Source organism: Brassica napus, chromosome C4 (assembly GCF_020379485.1).
Source record: "Brassica napus cultivar Da-Ae chromosome C4, Da-Ae, whole genome shotgun sequence".
Taxonomy (NCBI): domain Eukaryota; kingdom Viridiplantae; phylum Streptophyta; class Magnoliopsida; order Brassicales; family Brassicaceae; genus Brassica; species Brassica napus.
Window position 1 is genome coordinate 61295009 of NC_063447.1, and position 23703 is coordinate 61318711.

A 23703-nucleotide genomic window follows, 5' to 3' on the forward strand; every position below is an offset into this window, starting at 1 on the left:
AGGATAAACATGACCTTATGACGGTCTAATACCTTGTATATATATAGACCTTCTGGTCGACAGTAATGATAACAGAAGTATTTCCTCGAGTCGAAAGGTACAAAGCACTAATTTCATAAAGAATCGCATGTAAATGAGATTTAGCTGAGAACAATGCTTCTATATCGTTGTACTAGAAGTCTAAAACACTATAAAGATGGTTTAACTTTAACTTTAACTTTAACTTTAGAATTATAATTTTTTTCTTTTTTTTGGTAAAGAGAGTCCCTAAGCTCTTTTCCACGCCTTTTTGTGCATAGCCACGAAGGAGGACACATAACATATTTAGAGCTGTTTGCCGTTAAAAAAAAAACACATATAACATATTACATATACTGTATACATGCTGATACTACTACTCTACTATGTAACTGATATCTTTTAACTTATTTCCTTGAATTTTAGATTTTGCTTGCAGTAGTTGATACGAAATGTGTATCATTGCGATATGTGATCATCTGGTATGACTGGCGCAATTGAAGCTGTATGTATAGTCAAAATAGTCAATAATGAATTCAAATAGTAAAACTCAAATAGTGAACTAATTTACATAATTTTACAAAACTAATCTAGATGTTAGAACGTTAAAACTAATTTTAGATTTAGGTCAGACACTATAAATTGAAAAAGGCGTGCCATAAAAATAATTATTAAAAGGTAAAAATAGAAGAAAAAAAAAAAGATAACGAGTACTGAGAAAGACAGGTTACGATGGCAAACGAATCTGGGAATAACTTATCTTTGGTAGGTCAAGTTTTCCTCAGCTTTCTGACAATTGTAAGATGCTGTATCGTTTTGTTAATTGGATATTAAAAACCTAATTAAGCTCTGTTAATCTGTCATTCTCCTACTTTTTATCAATTTCTTTTTCGTATTAGTTGACGGGTAAGCTTTCAAGTAACACGAGACTCGTAAGCAGAGTGATATTTTTCTTAAATTTATTTGCATTATAAGAATCGTATATGAGGTAGTATTAGTTATTTACTGATACTTGGACCCATTTCAGAAATTAAAAAAAAAATCAACGACTTGGATATATTAATTCTGTAAAATAGTTGCACACGTAACACAGTAATAAATACTCTCTTTATAGGCGCTTACTTTTAAAAGTTTCATTTACGTTGATAGTTGAATCAATGGGATTATTTTCTTTAATTTGCTTTTAACTGCTTATAAATATCTTATCGTCGCTAATCTCTTCGTCCTTTTGTGAAGATAAAATAAAATAAAAATACATGATTCACAAAAATACATAATAGTCAACCCCATCTGCGCCAGTAATTCCTAGTACGTTTAATCAACGCAATTGTATTATATACGTTTTAGTACATTTTGGAACAAAATATACGTATTACTACTTGTTTACAACTATGACTAGATCATAATTTATGTAACTTTCTAAACACATCTAAAGATAAACATTTTAAAATCACAGTAATAATTTGCACATAACCATACATCGTGAATAACGTCAGGGGACTTTCGTGTTTTACTTTGGATTCTCCTATGTGGTACTCGTCTCATTTAATGGACAAATTGCTTGCTATTTTCCTGATTAGTGAAGGATTTTATTCGTAGAAATTTATGACAATCTAACACCATCAACTGGTTAATCTTAAAAACTTGTCGCTTGTCAGTTAACTGAGCTTAATTAACGTATACAGTACTTTTTTTAATTTCAAAGAATATTCTTGATTCGATACCTACCCATTAGGCCCGGACATTTTACCCGGATCCGAAGACCCGAACCGGAACCGACCCGAAAATACAGGTTTGGGTCCGGATCCGGGTCCATGCTAAGTACATATTGGATCTTTTTTTTGGACCCGCGGGTCTCGGTTCGGGTCCGGGTCCTACCCGAGACCCGTTCGGGTACCCGAAGTACCCGCAAATAATTGTATATACTAGGTATATTTGGGTGATTGGGTATATTTTTGGTATTTTGGATTTTTTTTAAAGTTTTGGGTTTTGATTTTCGGGTATAATTGTAGGTTTTTGGTGAAATTTTAGATTTTTAGAAAATATAATTTGGGTATTCATGTAAAATTCGGGTACGTTTTGGGTTTTCGGATCTGATTTTGGATAAAATTTTTGGTATTTTTGCGGTTCTTCGGGTATTTTTAGAGTTTTCGGGTCCAGTTCGGGTATTTCGGGTCTATTTCGGGTCCTAAATACCCGAACCGACCCGGATCCGAAATATACCCAAAAATTTTGGGTATTTCACGGGCATTGAAATTATAGATCCGAACCAATCCGGATCCGACAAGATCCGACCCGGAACCGACCCGAAAAATTATAGGTATCTATATGGATCGAAATTGCTAGGATCCGAAGGACCCGGACCCGACAATACCCAGGCCTACTACCCATAAGAGCATCTTACTAGGAGCACATTCCAAGATGTAGCAGCTTAGTTTATGATTAAATAAATGCCACCTTCTATCTCATGCATTCAATAATTTAGCTAAATAATTACAAATAGTGAAGATTTTGTTCTATATATCTTTCGCTAGAAAACATGAAATAAAATAAAGTAAATAGCGACCAAAGATGAGACATATGAGGAAGGCTAAGTTAGTTGTTAGAGGCTGCTGTCTGAATTACGCCGCCGTGGGGTCCTCCGACCTAGTGTTAAAATCACCATAAGAAAAATCAGCGACTTATCACTTTTTTTTTTTTTTTTGGGTCAAATAGCGACTTATCACTTATGTCATATACTAGTTTGTTTTAGTTTTGCTTTTGGCAATAATGTATATAAATGAAGGTTTTCGAGAATCCATTTGTCTTAAAATGTTAATAGGTAACTTTATCAGCTTATTTTTGAACTCGAAAATAGGTACAATAGTGATAGTTATCTATGTAAAAGTCATCCGAAGAAAAACCACCATTTTAAAAATGATCTGTCAAATTTTGTCATCTTACTATTTTAAGGCACTAAACACTTCTGCAGCAAGAAGAAATTTTCTGGCAGCTTCATAAAACAGTTTTAGGAATTATTTTTTTAGTGAAAACACATTCTCTGTTTCCGTAATTTTGAAAAGTGATTAGTCTCACTCTTGTGTTAAGATGAGACTACAATTCAAATCCTACAGGTTATGAAAGAATCAGTATAATTATCTCATATAACTAATCTGATTTTTGGAGTGATCTTCTACTAAAGACCTACCTGATTCTTTCATAATCTGTAGGATTTAGGACTAATCTGATTATTGGGTTATAAATGTAATTAATACAAACGATCACATGATACTTGGAACTTAGATTAAAAAATGATAACTGATGGCTTGGCGATTATGGCAACAAAAGTCAAGTCAGCCAAAAAAAGTTACCCGGTTGAGACGGTGGTGGCCTTAAGAATGAATTGACCGTAATGCGGCCATGTGACGCTATAATTAGGCAATGTGTATCAAAGTATATCTGTCTTCACTTTGCTGTTTGAGCACAATAATTCCAACATTTTGTTTTTTATTAGTTGTCGAGACATATTAGTTGTCACTTTTGCGTTTCAGAAACCATTTTTTTGTTCTTTTTTTCTTTTCTAAAGTGGTGAATAGGGGAAGACTTTTCTCATTTATGTGGTCTTTCTTTTCTGTTTTTTTTTGTCACATTGTTTTCTGTTTTTCAAACAAGGATAATATAGTATAGAACGCATTTTGCGTAGTTCATTAGAATATTAACGTGTGAACTTAATATATGAACGTATTTTATGGCTTACGGCATATTCCTTTACAAGTAAAAACTATAAACCCTAAAAGAAAAATTTAAGCTCAACAGTGCCAATAAATACCAAGTTTGTCACTAACAAACCTTAATTATAACTAAGTTGTGGTAACTGTTTACTAATGTCAATGACTCAATATATACATATGTATATAGACATATAGCTTTATATATATGTGCCTAAGAGCATGATTATTGGGGTTCTATGGTTTTTAGCGGAATATAAGAATCCGTCTCTTAACTTTTAACTAAAAAATTAAGAACCGGTTCTTAAAACTCTTTTTTAAAAACCAGTTCTTAACTTTTTTAGTTAAAAGTTAAAAGACGGGTTCTTATATTTCGCTAAAAACTCCATCCTAAAAACCCTCCGATAATCCTGCTCTAAGGTAAACCAACATATATATATATATATATATTGTTGTCAGTTAATCCATCCGTGCATGTATATGTAAGCATTTGTCGACTTATGATGTTGATTTTTATTATTTAAGTTAAGAAAGTGTCGGTGAAAATTATCTAACTCATAAGATATTCGTATTGTCTTTGCTGATCTCTTTGGATAACCGAATCGTATGAGTTGCGTTTTACAACGAGTCAAAATATCTTGTTAGTTGAATAACTACTGTTAGTTGAATAACTCCGGAACATCATGGGCCAATGGTAAGGACGGGTTCCTTTCTGGCATCGAGGTTGCGAGTTTGAACCCTGCCAGAGAGAATTACTTTATGATGTTTCTGGACACTCCACACGGATATGAGTCTATGCTTTAGGGCTCATTTGCATACTCGGAGAAAGGGTCTATGCGTGGACTTCACCTCTTCTTGGAGATTAGTCTGGGTCTTTCCATAGGTTCGGAATATCTCCAGTTTAAACAAAAAAAAATAAAAAAATATCTTGTTAGTTGAATAACTACTGTTAACTACGTAAGTATCATTTGTTTTACCTAAGCGCTGGACATCATTACGTGTACGTCGACGCATACAGTTTGGAATGAAAGTGACAGTTAATCAATTACTACTATTTACTAACAACCGATTATCAAAACCTAAGTTATAGCAATAAACATTGACAATTCCTTTTTTTTTTTTGTCGTCAATGTTTTATTATAAAAGGGCCGAAGCCCAATATGTTACACAACCTCAACGGGCCAAACCACAAACACGTGGGCCTAAAGTCCAATACACCGAAACCGACACTGTCCAAGTCAATCAACACATGTCGAGCCACCAACTTCATCTTGTCTCACCTGTTCGGCGGTACCGCCGGAGATTCTAACCACGGAGAGATCGATCGGTTAAACCAAGATCTCATCCGACTCCTTGCTAACCACCACTGGATATATCATCCCGAGACTCTAACCGCTTATTTTATCTCTTAAACGTCGCACCATCATCGGAGGGCAACAATCATCTCCGATAACACCAGACATTGACAATTCCTTTATTATTAAACGGGAAGCAAAATAAAATAATAACTTTTAAATGGTAATTTATTTACGTTCCTGCCATTTTGCATATGTGTTAGCTTGACAATTTACCTCAGTTGCCATTTATATATACCCTTTTGTATTCGAATAATTACAAAGAGATGCCATTGGACTTACGTTTATTACTATTATTTAGGCGACATATATTTTTGTATATGGTTTTAACGTTTTCCGGTAAACTCTCTCGCGACATATATAACAATTGTTTAGTAAGTTCAAGAATGTATGTCTAATAATTCCTTTCATTTATTGTACGACGATATATATATGGCATTAGTTTCTTCTGTAATTTATGTGATCGAAGGATTGAAAAAGAAAATTAGAGTCAAACCTACAATTGTATGGAAATTAGAAGAAATGTATTTATTTCTACAGTCACATAGTTTATTGTATAAATAGTTTCCTAATAATTCAAAAACGTTAATTGTATAAAAATATATATGGCATCAAATTTTTGACGAGAATATACGCTAATTATGTGATCAAAAAATAATTAAGGCAAGTTAGAGTCAATCGAACAATCGTATGGAAATTAGAATAAATTTCCGGTTGAGAGATTTTTCATTTAAAGTATATACATTTCATATACTTATTGTGGGCAATTAATTGTACTACCATTGATTCTTCTATATAAACATCAACCTATTGGTTTCATTCATTCCATTTAATTTATTGAGTCTGTAAATGTTATTGCTGTCAAAAAAAAATATTGTCACAACTTATAGTTGTATATTGTTGTTTAATTTTTTTTGGTAAAACGGTGTATATTGTTATAAGGTATAAACTATATTTAATTGAATTTATGTTATGCATATACTTTCTAAGTGATGACGATGGTCTATGGATTATATTTCAATGAACAATGCAAATTATTTGTAGCTTACTATTTAAGACAGACAAATAAAAAAACAGTTATAGCATAACACTAATGTTTATAATCATCAAATATAGTTGTCATTTTAACTCATTCTGTACAAGAGCGCGGATCACCACCTAATTAATTTTTAATTACGAAGATTTAATAGTGTCAGCTGTTGATGAAGAGTCACGAGGCGTCTTCAGATTTTATATCATATGAAAACTTTGACAGTTTCCTATTTCATAATTTATATGATATCTAATCCTTATTAATGTTTTTTACATCTAATTTTGATTAGTTAGTGGACCAAATATCAGTGTACCCGTACAGAATACATAAGCGTTTCAGAAGTTAATGGACCAAATATCAGTGTATGTAAGTTAAAAAAAAAAAAAAAACAGTGTATGTGCATGTATATAATCCAGATATGCTTTTAGCTAGGGAGATTTTTTAAAAAAAGTTATCGAATATATAACAAGTATGTTAAGAATGTATATAGTGCACTGTTTTCAAATTTCAACAAAGACAGCTGATATATATTTGAAATCTTTTAAAGGTAACCTAGCTCTACTGTTCAGCCATCTCGCCGGAATTCTGTAACATGTCCATTTGGAGTTATTTAAAATTAATGAAATATTATTAAGAAAAAAAATTCAGTATACAGTAGCGTAGAGACGTTACGAACCGTTTTTAATAAGAAATAAAGATAATCATTGCTTTGGAAAAGTATACGAGACACTATTTGACATACGAATAAGATAGTTTAAACTTTTGTAATCGAAACCCATTTTAACGACAGGAGAATATACGTACTATGTGGTGTTTACTTAGTTTTATACTTTTATGTTATTTAACAAATCTTTTGTCGTGTAGGGTTTTGATTGTAGTTTTCGTTTTGAAGGAATCATAATATTATCTTCATATTTTTTTTATAGAAGTATTATATTCATGTTTCTGTTGTGGAAAAAGAATTTTCCGAATGCAACATTTCCGTTTTTTGGTAATGTGAAATTTTGATAAGTAAAAGATAATTCATTACAATAAAATGGCACATAAATGATAAAAGAAAAGATAATATATATACCAAATATACATAGTATGTAATAAATTATTTTCATTTTAGGCTTTGCAAGCAATCAACTATTTTAACATATTTTAAATTATGTATATGATAGATTTATGAAATGGGTTGGTTTATGCTTAAAGTTTTATATTGTGAAATTATCAAAAACGAAATTGTTATTTTATAGGTTAGTATTGTTTAATTATAATTTTGAAATTATTTAGTTAGTGATCCCGAATTTACTATGTGAATGTTAGATGTTAGAAAGAAATTGAATAGGTTAGTTTTGCTTTATCCCAATTTCTAATAGTGGGTGCCAATATTAACTCACATATCATAACATTAACGGTAAAAGAAAAAGAGAGAAGGTATTGATAGTAATATTTTTTTTTTTTTTTTGGCATCAAACTAGCTTAAATATATAGAATCATACTGGTTCTTCATGGCGAGCTTCTAGAGCAGGCAAGAAGGGGACCAGGGAGTTTACAGCCGCAAAGCAGTACGCACGTGAACGTCCTCCTTTAGCCAAGGAGTCCGCACGGATATTACAAGAACGCGGTAAAAAGATTAATCCAACACTCTGAAACTTAGACAACAAGTATTTAATTTCATCCAACTCTGTTGATAGCGCAGGCCATACTTCATCTCTGTTCACTAGGTTCACCAGTTGTTGACAGTCTGAGGCGAAGGTGATATCATCAAGACTTCGAGCTCGAGCTTCTTTCATGGCCCAGATGATACCCTCCGCTTCGGCATGTATAGGTGACTGAACTCTGTGAGTACAACTCTGTCCTTGAAGGATCTCTTCCCCCGCCACTAAGATAACAAAACCCATTCCCATCCGTTCGTCACTCGCTGCCCACGAGCCATCTACTTGGCAAGTGTACCGACGATCCGTTCTAGTATATGACGGCGATAGGGATTGGTTTCTTTGTGCTGGGGGTTCTTCTTCTTCTGTAATCTCGTCTCCCAGCTGGGCGACCTTCCATGTTACAGCTTCTTGTTGCGCCATTTGAAGGGAATCAAGAGGGGATATATCTTTTGCATTGAAGCACTTCTCATTCCTTGCCTTCCACACATACCAAATCAGCCAGGGAAACATTGAGAAGCCATTCTCTCCTTCTGCTGTAGCCACCTGTTGCAAGAGATATTCAAAATTCGCATATAGGGAAGTACACGGGAAAAGCCCCGGAGGTGTTGGTATCGGCGAAAGAATCCAGCATTGAAAGGCAGGTGGGCATTCAAACAGTATATGATTTATACTCTCCATCTCAGCTCCACATCGTTGACAGGTAGTATCTGTCCCACAATGCCTTTCGACCAGCTTACTTGCCGAGGACACACAGCCTGAAAGGGCTTGCCAAAGAAAATGTTTGATCTTTCTTGCCGTTTTTAGTTTCCACACTAGTTTCTTCAAAGGTGTTATGCTTGGTTCGACTAACGGATTGAAGCTTTGGTATCTCCTCTGTTCGACTGCAACATCGTAACCTGATCTGACCGTGTAGTGTCCGGACTTCGTATGTTTCCAGCAGTACCCATCTGATCTCCCTGTTTTACTTATCTTAATTGTAATATTGGTTTAGCTATTTCATTGATGGGACTGATTCTGGGTTTCACATATTTATTTAGGCCCTATTTATTTACAAAAATTTTAATATTGATTTATAATTCTGATAGTTAAACATGAATTGTAATGGGTTGTCAATATAAATTAAGTTCAGTGATACAGTTCATATTTAAAATGTTACCAAATTATCAAAATATTAATTGTAGTCATATTCTTATCCTAGATACTGTTTTCAAAATGTATACATTATAAATTTAAAACAAGTATAATGGTGGTAGTTAGGATTTGGAAAATATTTAAAATATACACTGTCTGGTAGCATCCTATAAAAACCGCAAAATAATTACACGGCTAGTTTAATCATTAAAATGATGATTTTAATAAACTTTTATTTGAATAAATATTCATATCAGTGTCATAGCTTCCACCGAATATTCAATTAAGAACATTTGGTATAATTAATAAGATAATAAATTAGTAGTTTTTTTATATGAAATGCTACAATTTAGCAGTTAATAAAATAACTAGATTTGTGTTAAGCAAGAATTATTTAATCATCAATGAGGATATTAGATTAAATAAAGATATATTGTTGAGATATTATGAAGATAATAAAAATATGCAATTAATAAACTTATTTGAAAATGTCCAATTTAAAAATCACACATGAAATGAAATTGTGACTTCTATTTTAATAGAATAGATAAATAAATGAATAGAAGTTGATAAATATGTAACCATAAAAAAACACTTAACAAAATCGTGGTACAAATTAAATATTGTGTTAAGTTAGAAAATGAATTACACATACAAAGAAGCCCATTGTAATATGATAACCAGGTAGACTCCTTCGTGTTGATTTACAAATGATTAATGTTGAATTGTCAAATTGTATATTTTATCTAAGCATGATTGGTTCAATCGATTAGAAACTAATAAACAATCCGACTCTACTAAAAAATTAGAATTGAAAGCTAAAGCTATGTAGACAATGTTTATGTAGAAGACTTTCTTTTTGTTCAAAAAAATAATAATGTAGAAGACTTTCTTCTAATCGAAGACATGCTCTGATATATAGTAAAATGAAAATGTGAGCATAAAAACTTAAATTTGGTGTGGCATAAGAAATCACTCCTTCAAAAAAAAAAACATGTTTTCAGGTTAAACGTATTTGAAAACTTGTCCAGAAAAGTGAAAAAAATCATCACGCATAGCATGGTCATGGGGTGTGCATGCAAAAGCTATATTCGTAAGTTTGGCCCTTGCTTAAATTTTACAACTAATGAAATGACGTACATACATGTTGATAACATCTTCAAAGAAAACATATCAAGAGTGCTTTAAAATTTTGAATCTAATTTGTCTCTCACATAGTACTTATCACATAGTACTTATCTTGCCTGCACATGATCCTTAGAGCATATGCATTGGTGTACTTGTATTAGGAGTCCTTAGGAGTTAAAAAGTATTATTTTTTTACTTTTGAATAGTTAAGGATTATTGTCTTAATCTTACGTCCAATAGTGTTATCCAATCAGAAGTCCTTAGGAATAAAATAATAATATATTTTTTTAAAAATTGAAAAAAAAATAAAAATTTATTGCATAAAAAAATATAAAAATACAATAATTATTGATTTCATGATTAAAAGAAACATACAACAATTATTAATTTTGATCACCAAATTTGTTCCAAACATTTTCGATTAAATCGTTTTTTAGTTGTTCATGTATACACCTATCGCGAACATGAGTCCGAATCCCAACCATATTATCGAGATTTGTAGGCGTCTCGGTACTGTAGGACATATCTACCTGAGAACTTCTGCTTCCATCTCCTTCTTCAAACTCAGATATATTGTACTGAGTGTATCCGTCTCGTTCATATTCGACTATCATATTGTGTAGTATGATACATGCTCTCATAATCTTCCCAACTTTCGTCTTGTCTAATGTAAGAGCCGGGTTTTTCACAATCGTAAATCGAGCTTGCAAAACTCCAAAAGCCCGCTCAACATCTTTTCGAGTCGCTTCTTGACATTTAGCAAATAACTCTGCTTTAGGACCTTGCGGGAGGGAGATAGATTGGATAAATGTTGACCATTTTGGATATATGCCGTCTGTGAGGTAGTACGCCAAATCATACTGGTGTCCGTTGACCACGTACTGAACTCTTGGTGCTCGACCTTGTAAAATGTCATCAAAAACAGGTGATCGATCAAGGACGTTAATATCGTTCAAAGTACCTGGAGAACCAAAAAAAGCGTGTCATATCCAAAGATCTTGTGAAGCTACTGCCTCCAAGACAATTGTCGGTTTTCCGGATCCACGTGTGTATTGTCCTTTCCAAGAGGTTGGACAATTTTTACACTCCCAATGCATACAATCGATGCTTCCTACCATTCCAGGAAAGCCGCGTATCTCTCCAATATCAAGTAGTCGTTGAAGATTCTTTGGAGTTGGTCTTTGTAGATACTCATCTCCAAATAACCGTATTATGTTTTCTGTGAACTTATGTAAACACAAAAGTGCCGTGGATTCACCAAGTCGAAGATACTCGTCAACTGCGTCAGCTGCAGAACCATAAGCGAGGAGACGAATAGCAGCCGTACATTTTTGTAGTGGAGAAAGACCGGGCCTCCCGGTTGCATCTCTTGACTGACGAAAGAAAGGGACGTCATCTGAAAGGCGATGGACAATATGCATGAATAAGTCTTTGTTCATGCGGAAACGACGTCTGAATAAGTTGGGGGGAAAAGTCGAATTCTCGCAGAAGTAATCATTCCATAAACGTTCGTGTCCCGTTTCTCGATCGCGTTCTATATAAAGACGTCTAACTGGGTTATTGTGATGGGACTCCACTATGTTGTTGTATGTGTCATCCAAAATGTCGTCAAAAACTTCTTCTAGTCTTTCTTCGAGTTCGTCGGATGAAGATGATGACATTTTGTGTGTTTACTTCGTAATCCTTCACTGAAAATGAAGATTGTTAATTAATTTTTTGTTTAAAAAAACACTTGTGTTGTAAATTTTACAAGTGAAGACTTCTGTTATCTAAATAGTTTGCTAAAATGTTGTATATATTTTTTAAAAATTGTTTAAAATTCACAAGTGAAGACATATTCTTTGTAAAATTTTTTTTTTAAAAATTCACAAGTGAAGACATATGCTTTGTAATTTTTTTTAAAAAAATGTTTAAAATTCTCAAGTGAGTTCCATATGCTTTGTAATTTTTTTTTTTAAATTGTTTAAAATTCTCAAGTGAGTTCCATATGCTTTGTAATTTTTTTTTATTTAAATTTGTTTAAAATTCACAAGCGATACACGAAGCTGATCACATTAATACAATCCGAAAGAACCACAAGCCATACATAGATAACAAATAAACAAGTACCTGCTTACAACTGATACAAAGTGCTGGAGTTATGTCAATACAAGCCGAGGCTTCACGCCAATACAACGGTTTTCAAGTACACAGAAAGCTAAAGAAACAAGTGAACTACAAGTGCTACCTAAACCGAGGCTTTACGCCAACTTATAGAAGTACATAAGGCCAAATTAGAGATGAAAGGACAAGTCATGACAGAGGAACCCGTGAGCTTACTTCACCCGTGAGCTGGCTTCACATGTCCTCAAAATGTGACAAGTCTAAAATGCACCCGTGACCCTGCAAGTGAAATTATATTCAAAACTATAAACATACCTTACTGTAACATCTCAGACATTAGTTTGTTTTTAAGTGATGTTTCCATCTCAGAGAGGGGGTCTTGTTTGGCTATCAAACGTTCTAGGATTTTTTGGTTAGAGAGTTTCTGTTTTATTTCAAACAGGGCCTCTAACTTTGACAACTCAAGTTCCTTACTGCTCTTCTTCCTCTTTAGAACAGCTTTTGCAGCCTTTACCCCGATAGGTCTTGCTTCAGGTTCTCTCACTTCCTCATCTCCATCAACCTCCAACACTTGCTTGCGCTTCTCCTTAGGCCCCTCCTTAGGCAGATAGGTTGAGCACCATTTACTGTCATGCCGGAGCTCCCTCCAAGCATGTTCGAGGTTGAACTTGATGGAGTGGTCGTTGTAGTAGAAGTCCAAGGCAGCTTTCATCACGTCATCCTCGTTTTGACCACTACTCTGGCACCTCAGAGCCGCGTCGTAGCAGCCAACGAACTTACAGACGCCCTCGTTAATCCTCGCCCACCGCTGCTTGCACTGACCGAGCTCCCTAGGTGCTGTCCCAACCAAGAGAGGGCTTGCATTGTAGTAATCAACGATTCTCTTCCAGAAAGCGTCAGCTTTCTGCTCATTGCTCACCACAACGTCTTTGCTTGTGTTAAGCCAAGCCCCAATCAGGATTTTATCCTCTTTGGGAGACCACTTACGCCTCTCCTTAACATTTGAACTCTGGCTACTCATCCAAACATGTTCAGGTGCATCAAGATCAACGGGATTTTGGCTATTGAGGAGGTTAACAAAACTAGGGGTATCCATGGTTTACTAGATATAACTCTGTGTTACTCAACTACTAACACAGAGCCTTTAAGTAGAGGATTTAAAGTTTTCAAGTACACACAAGTTAAAGAAAGGTAGATAGAAATTCACTAGCATTTAAAATTATCATTTAACACAAATCAAATCGGAGAGGTTAGGAAGATAGAAAACATTTTTCATTTAATTTTTCAACTCTTAAAACATTTCAAGTTATCAAATCCGAGTAGTTACTTGGTAACTATACTTATCAAAAACAACAAGAAAGATGGAAGTTGTTACAGTTAGTACCTTTTATATACACAGTGTCGAGGTGAGACACTCCCGCTTCAAGCTTTGGACCCTGCCCCTGATCACACATTACACTAAACAGTTAAAAGCTTTTAAATAACTTAAGAAACACTAAACACAAGCACAAGTATAGAACTAACCCGGCAGACACATAAGCAGGAGAGCTATTACGAGACCACCAATTAAACAACAAAGCAAGTGGAAGCCCGTGGTAACCCCTGAATTCTTCTTAGCTAGCTCACAAACTGTCTCCTTAAGCTTAACCACTTTCTCCTCACTCTCGTTACCTTGGTCCTTGAGCTGCCTAAGTTGTGTCTGAATGTCACTCAACTCCTCCGTAACGGCCACATCCCACCACTTCCAAACATGGCAGTCGTTGTCGTCTACGTTCTGACATGTGAAATACCTTCTCCCTGGATCTCTCGGTGTGTAAGATGTTGCGACTACAGGGTCACCACCACAGTAACATGTCTTCGGGATTCCTTCTTCGACATCAGGTTGAGGAACGTACTGAACCGGGACTTGAAGGTTCAACCTACTCTGAGCTTCATCGGCATACACATCTGCTTCTTCTTGAAGAAGCCAAGTTAAACTCACTTCTGAAGACGACGGTTGGCTATAGCTATAATCTTGGCCCATGATTCCGTAACCTGAGAGAATAAGATGGAAATTAAACATCAATACTAAATCAATCGAAGGAAAACAAAATCGTATTCAAAGCCTAATCAATTCGAATCGTCATCCCCAAATCATTCGAAACCCTAACTTCAATCGAAATATCCCCAAATCGATTTAAAACTGAAAAGAAACCCTAAATCTCGAGGAGAACAACATCCGACCAAAACAAATCCATAAACGAACGATAGGAGGCTTCGATTTACCTTCGATATCACCAAGTCGTCTGTCGCCTCTTCGATCGCCCGGAGCTTTTTTTTTTTTAATCTCCTTCGCGTTTAATTTTTTTTTCCCTGAACCAAATTCATCCCGACATCGAACCGGGGAAGGGATGACACGTCGGTAAGGATTCAATCCTTCCAGCCTTCTAATTAAGTTACGGTCCTTAATAAACCGTACTTAATTAAATTTTTTTAATTCTATTTTTCCTAAAACCGCGAGCTAAGGACTCAATAAACCGACCGTTGCGGTTGGTCTTATACTTGTGTCCAGTCTTGTTCTCTGTACATTGTCTATAGTTTCCTGAAAATATATAAAATATCATTAACATTCAATTTTGAGAAGTTATCTACAAAGAAAAATAATCAAAATTCTGAACACCAAAGTAGTAAATTTTAGCTAGTATCGTATTAAGTTATTAAATATAACTATAGCCTCCCAGCTGACGTTTTATTTAATTACCACAGTAAAATCATAACTTCGAAAGGTGTGTTATGTCGGGGTTGAAATCTTCCAACTTCAAATTTAGTTTGTTTTTATTCAACCGGTAAACCAGACTAATGAACATGAAATCAAAAAGAATAATTAATTTAATATACTTATATATATGTAAATCACGAGCAGTGTCAATAATTTTTATTTAATTTTGAATTTTAGCGTCAAATAATCATAAATCAATGTAGTCCAAAATTGTAGTTGTGTCATATTGATACGTTAAGAAAACATTTATTAAACGTTTTAATATAAGGCAACTGCCACCCAGCATTCCTTCACAATTAATCGGTTCTGGTATAAAACTTGTGTTGCATGAAATATATCACTCTATAATTACGACAGACACAAACTTTTGAGTACGGATTGCTAGTTTTTTTTTTGCAACACTATTGCTAGTTAAAATGACATAAACAAAATAGGATTGTTGCAAGAAAATTCTAGATAAACGTTACCAAATCCTAAAAATAGTTTTAAAACAATACTTCCTGGTAGAGTTCTTTCTTGGCACGCCATCGACTAATGGTTAGCGAACCACAGAACAATTTAAATTATTAACTGGTCCTCATTATTCACTAATATAGGGCAGTAGTCCTATAACCCTGTTTGGTATTGCGCTAGCCGCAACGCGTACGGCTGACTCAAGCCTAGCACCGAATCAATTAAATGGGGGAGAAGGCAGAGATTAATCGGTGCCTAGTTTTACAAATATTAATTTATAATGTTAATTTGTATGTTAAAGCAAACATAGAAGTTAAATAACAACAAATAATGTTATCATGGTATCAAATTTCCAACGCTAATTATTTTGATGTACGAAAAAAAATTATTCTGATGTGACCCTAAACTTACCAACGACGACTATGTTACCAATGAAAGTTTTTGCAGATATTCATAATGATATCACAGAAAGTATGTTTTTCTTATAATATACCACTAGGTTAAGATCCGCACAAGAATCAACATTATATATATAAATTATTTTTTGTATTAAATATTTTTGCATATTATGAAATAATAAATATATATTAAATAATTAAAAGTCAGTAACTATTAAATATATAATTAAATTGGTGCGAACATATAAATCAATTTTATCAATCCAAAAAATATTTTTTTTCATATTTGATAGGATATGTTATTAAATTTAAATGATACTAACATAGATAATATATTTTTAATATTAATGTCTATTAAATGATGATTTTACTTATATAGTTTTTTTGATCATTTGTATCTTTTATAGAAAAAAATTTAAATTACTGATAACAATTTTTTATTGTGGGATTAATAGTTTTAGTAATTTATAATTAAAAAAAATAAGTTGTCAATGATCGTTCAAAACTTTTATCAAAAAAACTGTACAAAGTAAATTTGGAAACTAAAATATTGTATTTTATATGGTTTATAGTTTAATTTAAAACGATATATATATATATATATATTAATCTTAATAATTAATTAAATTAGACTTTTTGCTTAAATAATTTTTGTAATCATTTGTATTTTGTCATAACAAAAATTTTAAATCATGGATCATAAAATTTGAATGTGAGACTTTTAACAGTTTTAGTAATTTATAGCCGTTTGTAAAAATTCAAAATATAACATATACATAAAAATCTAAATTTTTATTATATGGTTATTGTGATTGTTTAATTTATTTAATAGTTTAAAATTAAACAAATATGATAGAAGATACACTATTTTTTATCAAATCTTTATAATTCAAAATCATTAATTGCCATATATATTTTATCCACATTAGGCAGTTCCGTAAATTTTATTTAAGAAAATAATAAAGTACATTAATGATGAATTTATTGTTAGTTTAATAAAAAGCTTATTATATAATTAGATGGACCAACATATTTCTCTAATGATTCTAGTGATGACATGTGGCTACAAAATGAAGTTGTAATGATTCTCAAATAATATATAGGGGATATTACATGGGCAAATGCATGTGAGTAATTTTAAGTGCAGACGACTTTATATACTCCTAAAAAATGTTATAATTATACTTTGGTCTAAGAAAGAAAGAAAGCACATGGACCAGATTAAACATCCCCGGATTTTTTTTTTTGGAGAGAGAGAGAGAAAAGTAAAAACTCAGAGGGGTGCGGCGGTCGGCTGGCGCGTGAGCGTCCGTGCCGCCGTCGGAACCCGTTTTCTTTTAGAAATAATGATAAGTTTCTTGCCTTCTCCTCGTCTCCTCTGGTTTCCGCCTGTCTGAGCTCTGGTCAGCCACCATCCGGCGTGGTTTTTTGGACCTGGAGTCACGACGCGGTTGCGGAAAAGATGGCGGGGTTAAGACTTTAGTAGATCGAGTAATATTTCCGGGAGATGGAGGCTACCACAGATCCGTCGCCGCCGGCCTTTTGTCTCCGTGGCGGGGAAGCTTCTTCAGTTCCGCCGTCATCGGCTATGGTTTCCGGGGGGTGAAGGCTTCCACAGCCTTGCGTCGCCGGCTTTAGGTCCCTTGTCTTTTAGGGTTTAGTTTTATCTCGGTTTTATTATGATTCGGTTGTTTGTGGTTCGTCGGAGGAGAGGGAAGTTCTCCGGCGGAAAGAGTGGCGATGCATGCGACGCTTCTTCTTGGGGGTCTGCGGCGAACGGTGTTGGATGAGATCTCGCCTCGGCGATTGATTCTCTCCGGTTTTTAGAGACCCAAAGATGGTTGAGGAGAAGATTGACGGAGCTTTTGAGTTCCGGGGTGGTCGGCAGATCAGATGTTTCGATCTCCGGCGAAAACGAGAAGCGGTGGTGACACGATGTCCTCGCAACACGTGTACCCTCGACGGCGAGGATGGCAACACGTGTCCAAGCAGCAGAGAGGTTGATCTGCGAGGCGGCGAAGTCAATCGCGTGAAGGGTCTAGGATTTTCCTCAAGTTGGGCCAGAGGGTTTGGCCCAATTGAGAAACGAGTTTGCCCATTTGGTTCAGTTGGGCTTTTGTATGTTCGTAATTTGGTACTGGGCTTGGCCCGTTTTTTTTAATACTTAAAACATTTCGACGGAAAAAAAAAAAAAGAAAGAAAGCACATGATTTCCAAAAATTATAACAAGCAAGAAAGCACATGATTTCCAAAAATTATCTAATTTACTTTTTAATTGGAAAATCCTAAACTGAAACCATATTAATCTTCAGATCATGTGAGAATCCATGATTTTATTAGCCAGATAAGGTTTACAGGTGGCCAACAATGACTATTAAATTACAGTAGAGAAGGTTCTGAACCTAATCTTTAACTAACAGAATAATTTGATTTAGTTTCGAATTATTATATATATGATTTAGTTGCCATAATGCCATTAATTTAATTTTAGTTTAATATATCATAAAGCCATGAGCTAAAAAGGTTAAAACTATTAAAAATAAATAAATAAAAGTTTAAAAGGTTAAAATTATTGTGTTTAAGTTATTATTTATATCATGTTAGGCCTCACATTAGCAGCCCCATCGTACGACCAGGAAAAGCTGCAGTGCCACTGAGTTTAATCCCACATGCTATACTTCTCATAATAGAGATTTAACATGCATTCTATAATTACAGTCAAGAAATGTGAACCGAGTCACACCACGCGACCTCGCATGTATTATATCACAGTTCTTTATGTCTCAAATCAAAGTCGTTGTTGTTAACTTGGTCTCTTGTAGTTTAGTTTAATTGAACTTGGTATCATAACTCGGTTTATCTTCATAAACAGCTGTCCACCTATTGATGGTGAAGGGTTATTATGTCAGCCATTTTAGGACATTTGACTTTACTCATGATCGCCATTTTCTTTACTTTTTTTTTGCTTGTTATAACGTTTTAATTACCTTTCTATATATGTTTTACTTCCATTTGTATGACTTTGAAACATGTAGGAACGTTCTGGCACCATATTGTAATATGCATTAACGGAAAATTTGTGGTCCTCTCGTCACCCATAAGTTCCAACAAGTTCAATTTTATTTTTTCGTGTAATCATTTTTCCTGCTTAGATAGTTTATAGCTTCAAATTTTACATAAGTTTTAACATTTACAGAATGTCGGTAGAAAAATAAATAATATTATCGAAAGTGATTGTGATAGATGTCATTGTGATTAACATAGCTTAACAAGCATCAGCAAATAGTAGCATTTATTCTAAAGAATGATTAATAGTTATCAATCAGAATTTTGGATTATTTCAATCGGGTGGTTGAAGATTAGTTTTCTAACACAGTGGAAATTTCCTGATATTTTATATTTTAATTATAAAAGTTACAAAACCAATAATTGCCAGCTAATTGCGAAATTAAAATAACAATAGAAAAAGAGACGTAAATATTGAATCGGTCCCTTATGAACAAAGGCCACCTCAAACGACTACGTTTCTCCACTATAAAACAACTCTCTTCCATGCAGAAACACATTCAATCACTTCTTCCTCATCTTCTTCAAACATTACCCACTTTCTCCATTTTTTTCTTCCACTAATAATTTGGAGAAAAGCCTTAGTAGCCGGTTAAAATATCCGGTGAAAACAATGGCGACTCCGGCGTGTAGTCATGCCAGGGGTCAATGGGTAGTAGCCATTTTGGCGTTACTTGTTGGCTCGGCAATCGCTACTGAACCTTACATTTATAGCTCTCCTCCACCACCGTATGTGTATAAATCTCCACCGCCTCCGGTTGCATCTCCTCCACCTCCTTATGAATACAAATCTCCTCCCCCTCCGGTTAAGTCCCCTCCACCACCGTATGAGTATAAATCTCCTCCTCCTCCTGTTAAGTCTCCTCCACCACCTTATTACTACCACTCTCCACCACCACCTGTGAAGTCTCCTCCCCCTCCTTATGTATACCACTCTCCTCCTCCTCCGGTTAAGTCTCCTCCACCACCGTATTACTACCACTCTCCACCACCACCCGTGAAGTCTCCCCCCCCTCCATATGTGTACCACTCTCCTCCTCCTCCGGTTAAGTCTCCTCCACCACCGTATTACTACCACTCTCCACCACCACCCGTGAAGTCTCCTCCCCCTCCTTATGTCTACCACTCTCCTCCTCCTCCGGTTAAGTCTCCTCCACCACCGTATTACTACCACTCTCCACCTCCCCCGGTGAAATCTCCACCACCACCGTATTATTACCACTCTCCTCCGCCTCCGGTGAAATCTCCTCCTCCTCCTTATTACTATCATTCTCCACCTCCCGTGAAATCTCCTCCACCACCATACTACTATCACTCACCACCTCCTCCAGTGAAATCTCCACCACCACCATACTACTACCATTCTCCACCTCCTCCGGTGAAGTCTCCTCCACCACCATACTACTATCACTCACCACCTCCTCCAGTGAAATCTCCACCACCACCATACTACTACCATTCTCCACCTCCTCCAGTGAAGTCTCCTCCACCACCGTACTACTATCACTCTCCACCCCCTCCGGTGAAGTCTCCTCCACCACCGTACTATTATCACTCTCCTCCTCCTCCGGTTAAGTCTCCACCTCCACCTTACTACTACCACTCTCCTCCTCCTCCGGTCAAGTCTCCACCTCCACCTTACTACTACCACTCTCCACCACCACCAGTCAAATCTCCACCACCACCGTACTACTACCACTCTCCTCCTCCCCCAGTTAAATTTCCACCGCCGCCATACTATTATCACTCTCCACCACCACCAGTCAAATCTCCTCCACCTCCATACTACTACCATTCACCGCCTCCTCCGGTGAAATCACCACCTCCACCTTACTATTACTCATCTCCACCACCACCAAAATCTTACCCTCCACCATATTACTACTCATCTCCACCACCACCACCAAAGTCGTACTCTCCACCATACTACTATTCATCACCACCACCTCCGGTGTCATACCCTCATCCTCACCCACACACACATCCACTTGTCTTCAAAGTTGTTGGTAAGGTGTACTGTTACAGATGTTATGACTGGACATACCCTAAAAAGTCCCACGATAAGAAGCATCTCAAAGGTAACTTATAAGCCTCCCCCCACGTGTTCAATAATAAATTCTAATCTTAGCAAATTCCTTAACTAATTTACATAATTTTATCTTGATGCTTATAGGACTTAAATAATTAACTAGCATATATGTATTGTAAAGTACTAGTAGTTGCATGTGATCTAGATTATTTTTATTAGTGGAGAAAAGAAAACGATTAAGTCAAGAAAAAGACAAGAATCTGTTATTGACAAACAATCCAAAGGGATCGAACAAGCAAAATCGATTTTGTAGATATACCAACTAAAAGGACATCAAATGATATTTTTAAATTTTAATAATTTGTTTTCGTCATATAGGTGCTGTTGTGGAAGTGACTTGCAAGGCCGGTGACAAGACAGTGAAGGCATACGGAAAGACCAAAATCAACGGTAAATACGCAATCACCGTTAAAGGATACAACTACCGTAAATATGGTGGCGACGTCTGCACGGCCAAGCTTCACGCTCCTCCTAAGGGATCACCATGTAACATTCCTACAAGTTACCATATGGGTAACAAAGGTGCAAAACTCCATGTGAAATCAAAGACAAAGTACGAGGTTGTGCTTTATGCTAAGTCCTTTGCTTATGCACCTAAGAAACCTTACGGTGAGTGCCACAAACCGGCTCCTTACCATCCTCCATACTACTACAAATCTCCACCACCACCGTCTCCGGTTTACTACTACAAGTCACCACCTCCACCAGCTCCTACTTACGTCTACAAGTCTCCACCACCACCAACTCCGACTTATGTCTACAAATCACCACCTCCACCAACCCCAACATATGTCTACAAATCACCACCACCACCAACTCCGACTTACGTCTACAAGTCACCACCGCCGCCAACCCCGACCTATGTTTACAAATCACCACCGCCACCAACCCCGACTTATGTCTATAAATCTCCACCACCACCAACCCCTACTTATGTTTACAAGTCACCACCTCCACCAACTCCGACTTATGTATACAAGTCACCACCACCTCCAACCCCAACATATGTTTACAAATCTCCACCACCACCGACTCCAACCTATGTTTACAAATCACCACCTCCTCCTACTCCGACCTATGTCTACAAGTCACCGCCTCCTCCCACTCCAACGTATGTTTACAAATCACCACCCCCTCCAACGCACACTCCTACACCATACTACTACCACTCTCCACCACCACCAGTAAAATCTCCTCCACCTCCATATTATTATCACTCACCACCACCACCCATCAAATCCCCACCACCTCCATACTACTACCATTCTCCACCACCTCCGGTCAAGTCTCCTCCACCACCATACTACTATCATTCACCACCTCCACCGGTGAAATCTCCACCACCACCATACTACTACCACTCACCACCTCCACCGGTGAAATCTCCACCACCACCATACTACTACCACTCACCACCTCCTCCGGTGAAATCTCCACCACCGCCATACTACTACCACTCACCACCTCCTCCGGTGAAATCTCCACCACCGCCATACTACTACCACTCCCCACCTCCTCCGGTGAAGTCTCCTCCTCCACCTTACTACTACCACTCCCCACCTCCTCCGGTGAAGTCTCCTCCTCCACCTTACTACTACCACTCCCCACCTCCTCCGGTGAAATCTCCTCCTCCACCTTACTACTACCACTCCCCACCTCCTCCGGTGAAATCTCCACCACCGCCATACTACTACCACTCACCACCTCCTCCGGTGAAATCTCCACCACCGCCATACTACTACCACTCCCCCCCTCCTCCGGTGAAATCTCCACCACCGCCATACTACTACCACTCCCCACCTCCTCCGGTGAAATCTCCTCCTCCACCATACTACTACCACTCACCACCTCCTCCGGTGAAATCTCCACCACCACCATACTACTACCACTCACCACCTCCTCCGGTGAAATCTCCACCACCACCATACTACTACCACTCACCACCTCCTCCGGTGAAATCTCCACCACCACCATACTACTACCACTCACCACCTCCTCCCGTCAAGTCTCCTCCTCCACCATACTATTACCACTCACCACCTCCACCCGTGAAATCTCCTCCTCCACCATACTACTACCACTCACCACCTCCACCCGTGAAATCTCCTCCTCCACCATACTACTACCACTCACCTCCCCCACCAGTGAAATCACCTCCACCACCTTACTACTATCACTCACCACCCCCACCTGTGAAGTCTCCTCCTCCACCATACTATTATCACTCACCACCCCCTCCAGTCAAATCTCCACCACCACCATACTATTATCACTCACCACCCCCTCCAGTCAAATCTCCACCACCACCATACTACTACCATTCACCACCTCCTCCGGTGAAATCCCCACCACCACCGTACCATTACAACTCTCCACCACCACCAGTAAAATCTCCCCCACCTCCAGTCTACATCTACGCTTCTCCCCCACCTCCTACCCATTACTAGGCTCGTCAAACTCAGCAACATTTCCACATTATTCAAGTAAGTTCCAACCCTCCAATACTTTCAATATGCTCCATATCCATTTCGATAAAACTTTCCACTAAAATCTCAGTTTTATCTACACAGGTTTTCTTTTTAAAAATGAAATAAAGGAAGGGTCAAAGTCAAAGATGAGAAGAAGTGAACCAAATAAGGATCGTCTCGTGGAAACCATGAACAATACATCTTCAACAATGATCCACATCACTTCCTCTTCTTCAGTGTCGCTCATCTTCCACTTCTGCATTATCATCTTCGCGTCTTCATCAAGTCGGATTGTTTCCAAAGACCCTTTTAGATCGTATCATAGTACTCTTCTTTGTAACCTTGTGTTA

General features: G+C 36.6%; 1 protein-coding gene and 1 long non-coding RNA gene across 2 annotated transcripts; one reads left to right on the top strand and one right to left on the bottom strand.

Moving 5' to 3' along the window:
- Positions 1 to 12148: 12148 nt before the first annotated feature.
- Positions 12149 to 13890, bottom strand: LOC111215418. The gene is made up of 3 exons (XR_007322691.1): positions 13646 to 13890; positions 13506 to 13563; positions 12149 to 12400 (listed from the first exon to the last, which is right to left on the bottom strand). It is a non-coding gene; the product is annotated as an uncharacterized LOC111215418 (long non-coding RNA).
- Positions 13891 to 19262: 5372 nt separating this feature from the next.
- LOC125585701 (extensin-2-like) lies at positions 19263 to 23365 on the top strand. Its single transcript, XM_048755250.1, has 2 exons — positions 19263 to 20874; positions 21204 to 23365. The coding sequence occupies exons 1-2, from the start codon at positions 19410 to 19412 to the stop codon at positions 23330 to 23332; spliced, it is 3594 nt and encodes a 1197-aa protein (XP_048611207.1). The 5' UTR covers positions 19263 to 19409; the 3' UTR covers positions 23333 to 23365.
- The last annotated feature ends 338 nt before the right edge of the window (positions 23366 to 23703 follow it).

What these genes read in the sequence shown, in the direction of transcription:
- LOC125585701 (XM_048755250.1), top strand. Translation starts at nt 19,410, where the DNA reads ATGGCGACTCCGGCGTGTAGTCATGCCAGGGGTCAATGGGTAGTAGCC. An exon ending in CGATAAGAAGCATCTCAAAG is followed by an intron (nt 20,875 to 21,203) that starts GTAACTTATAAG and finishes TTCGTCATATAG; the next exon opens with GTGCTGTTGTGGAAGTGACT.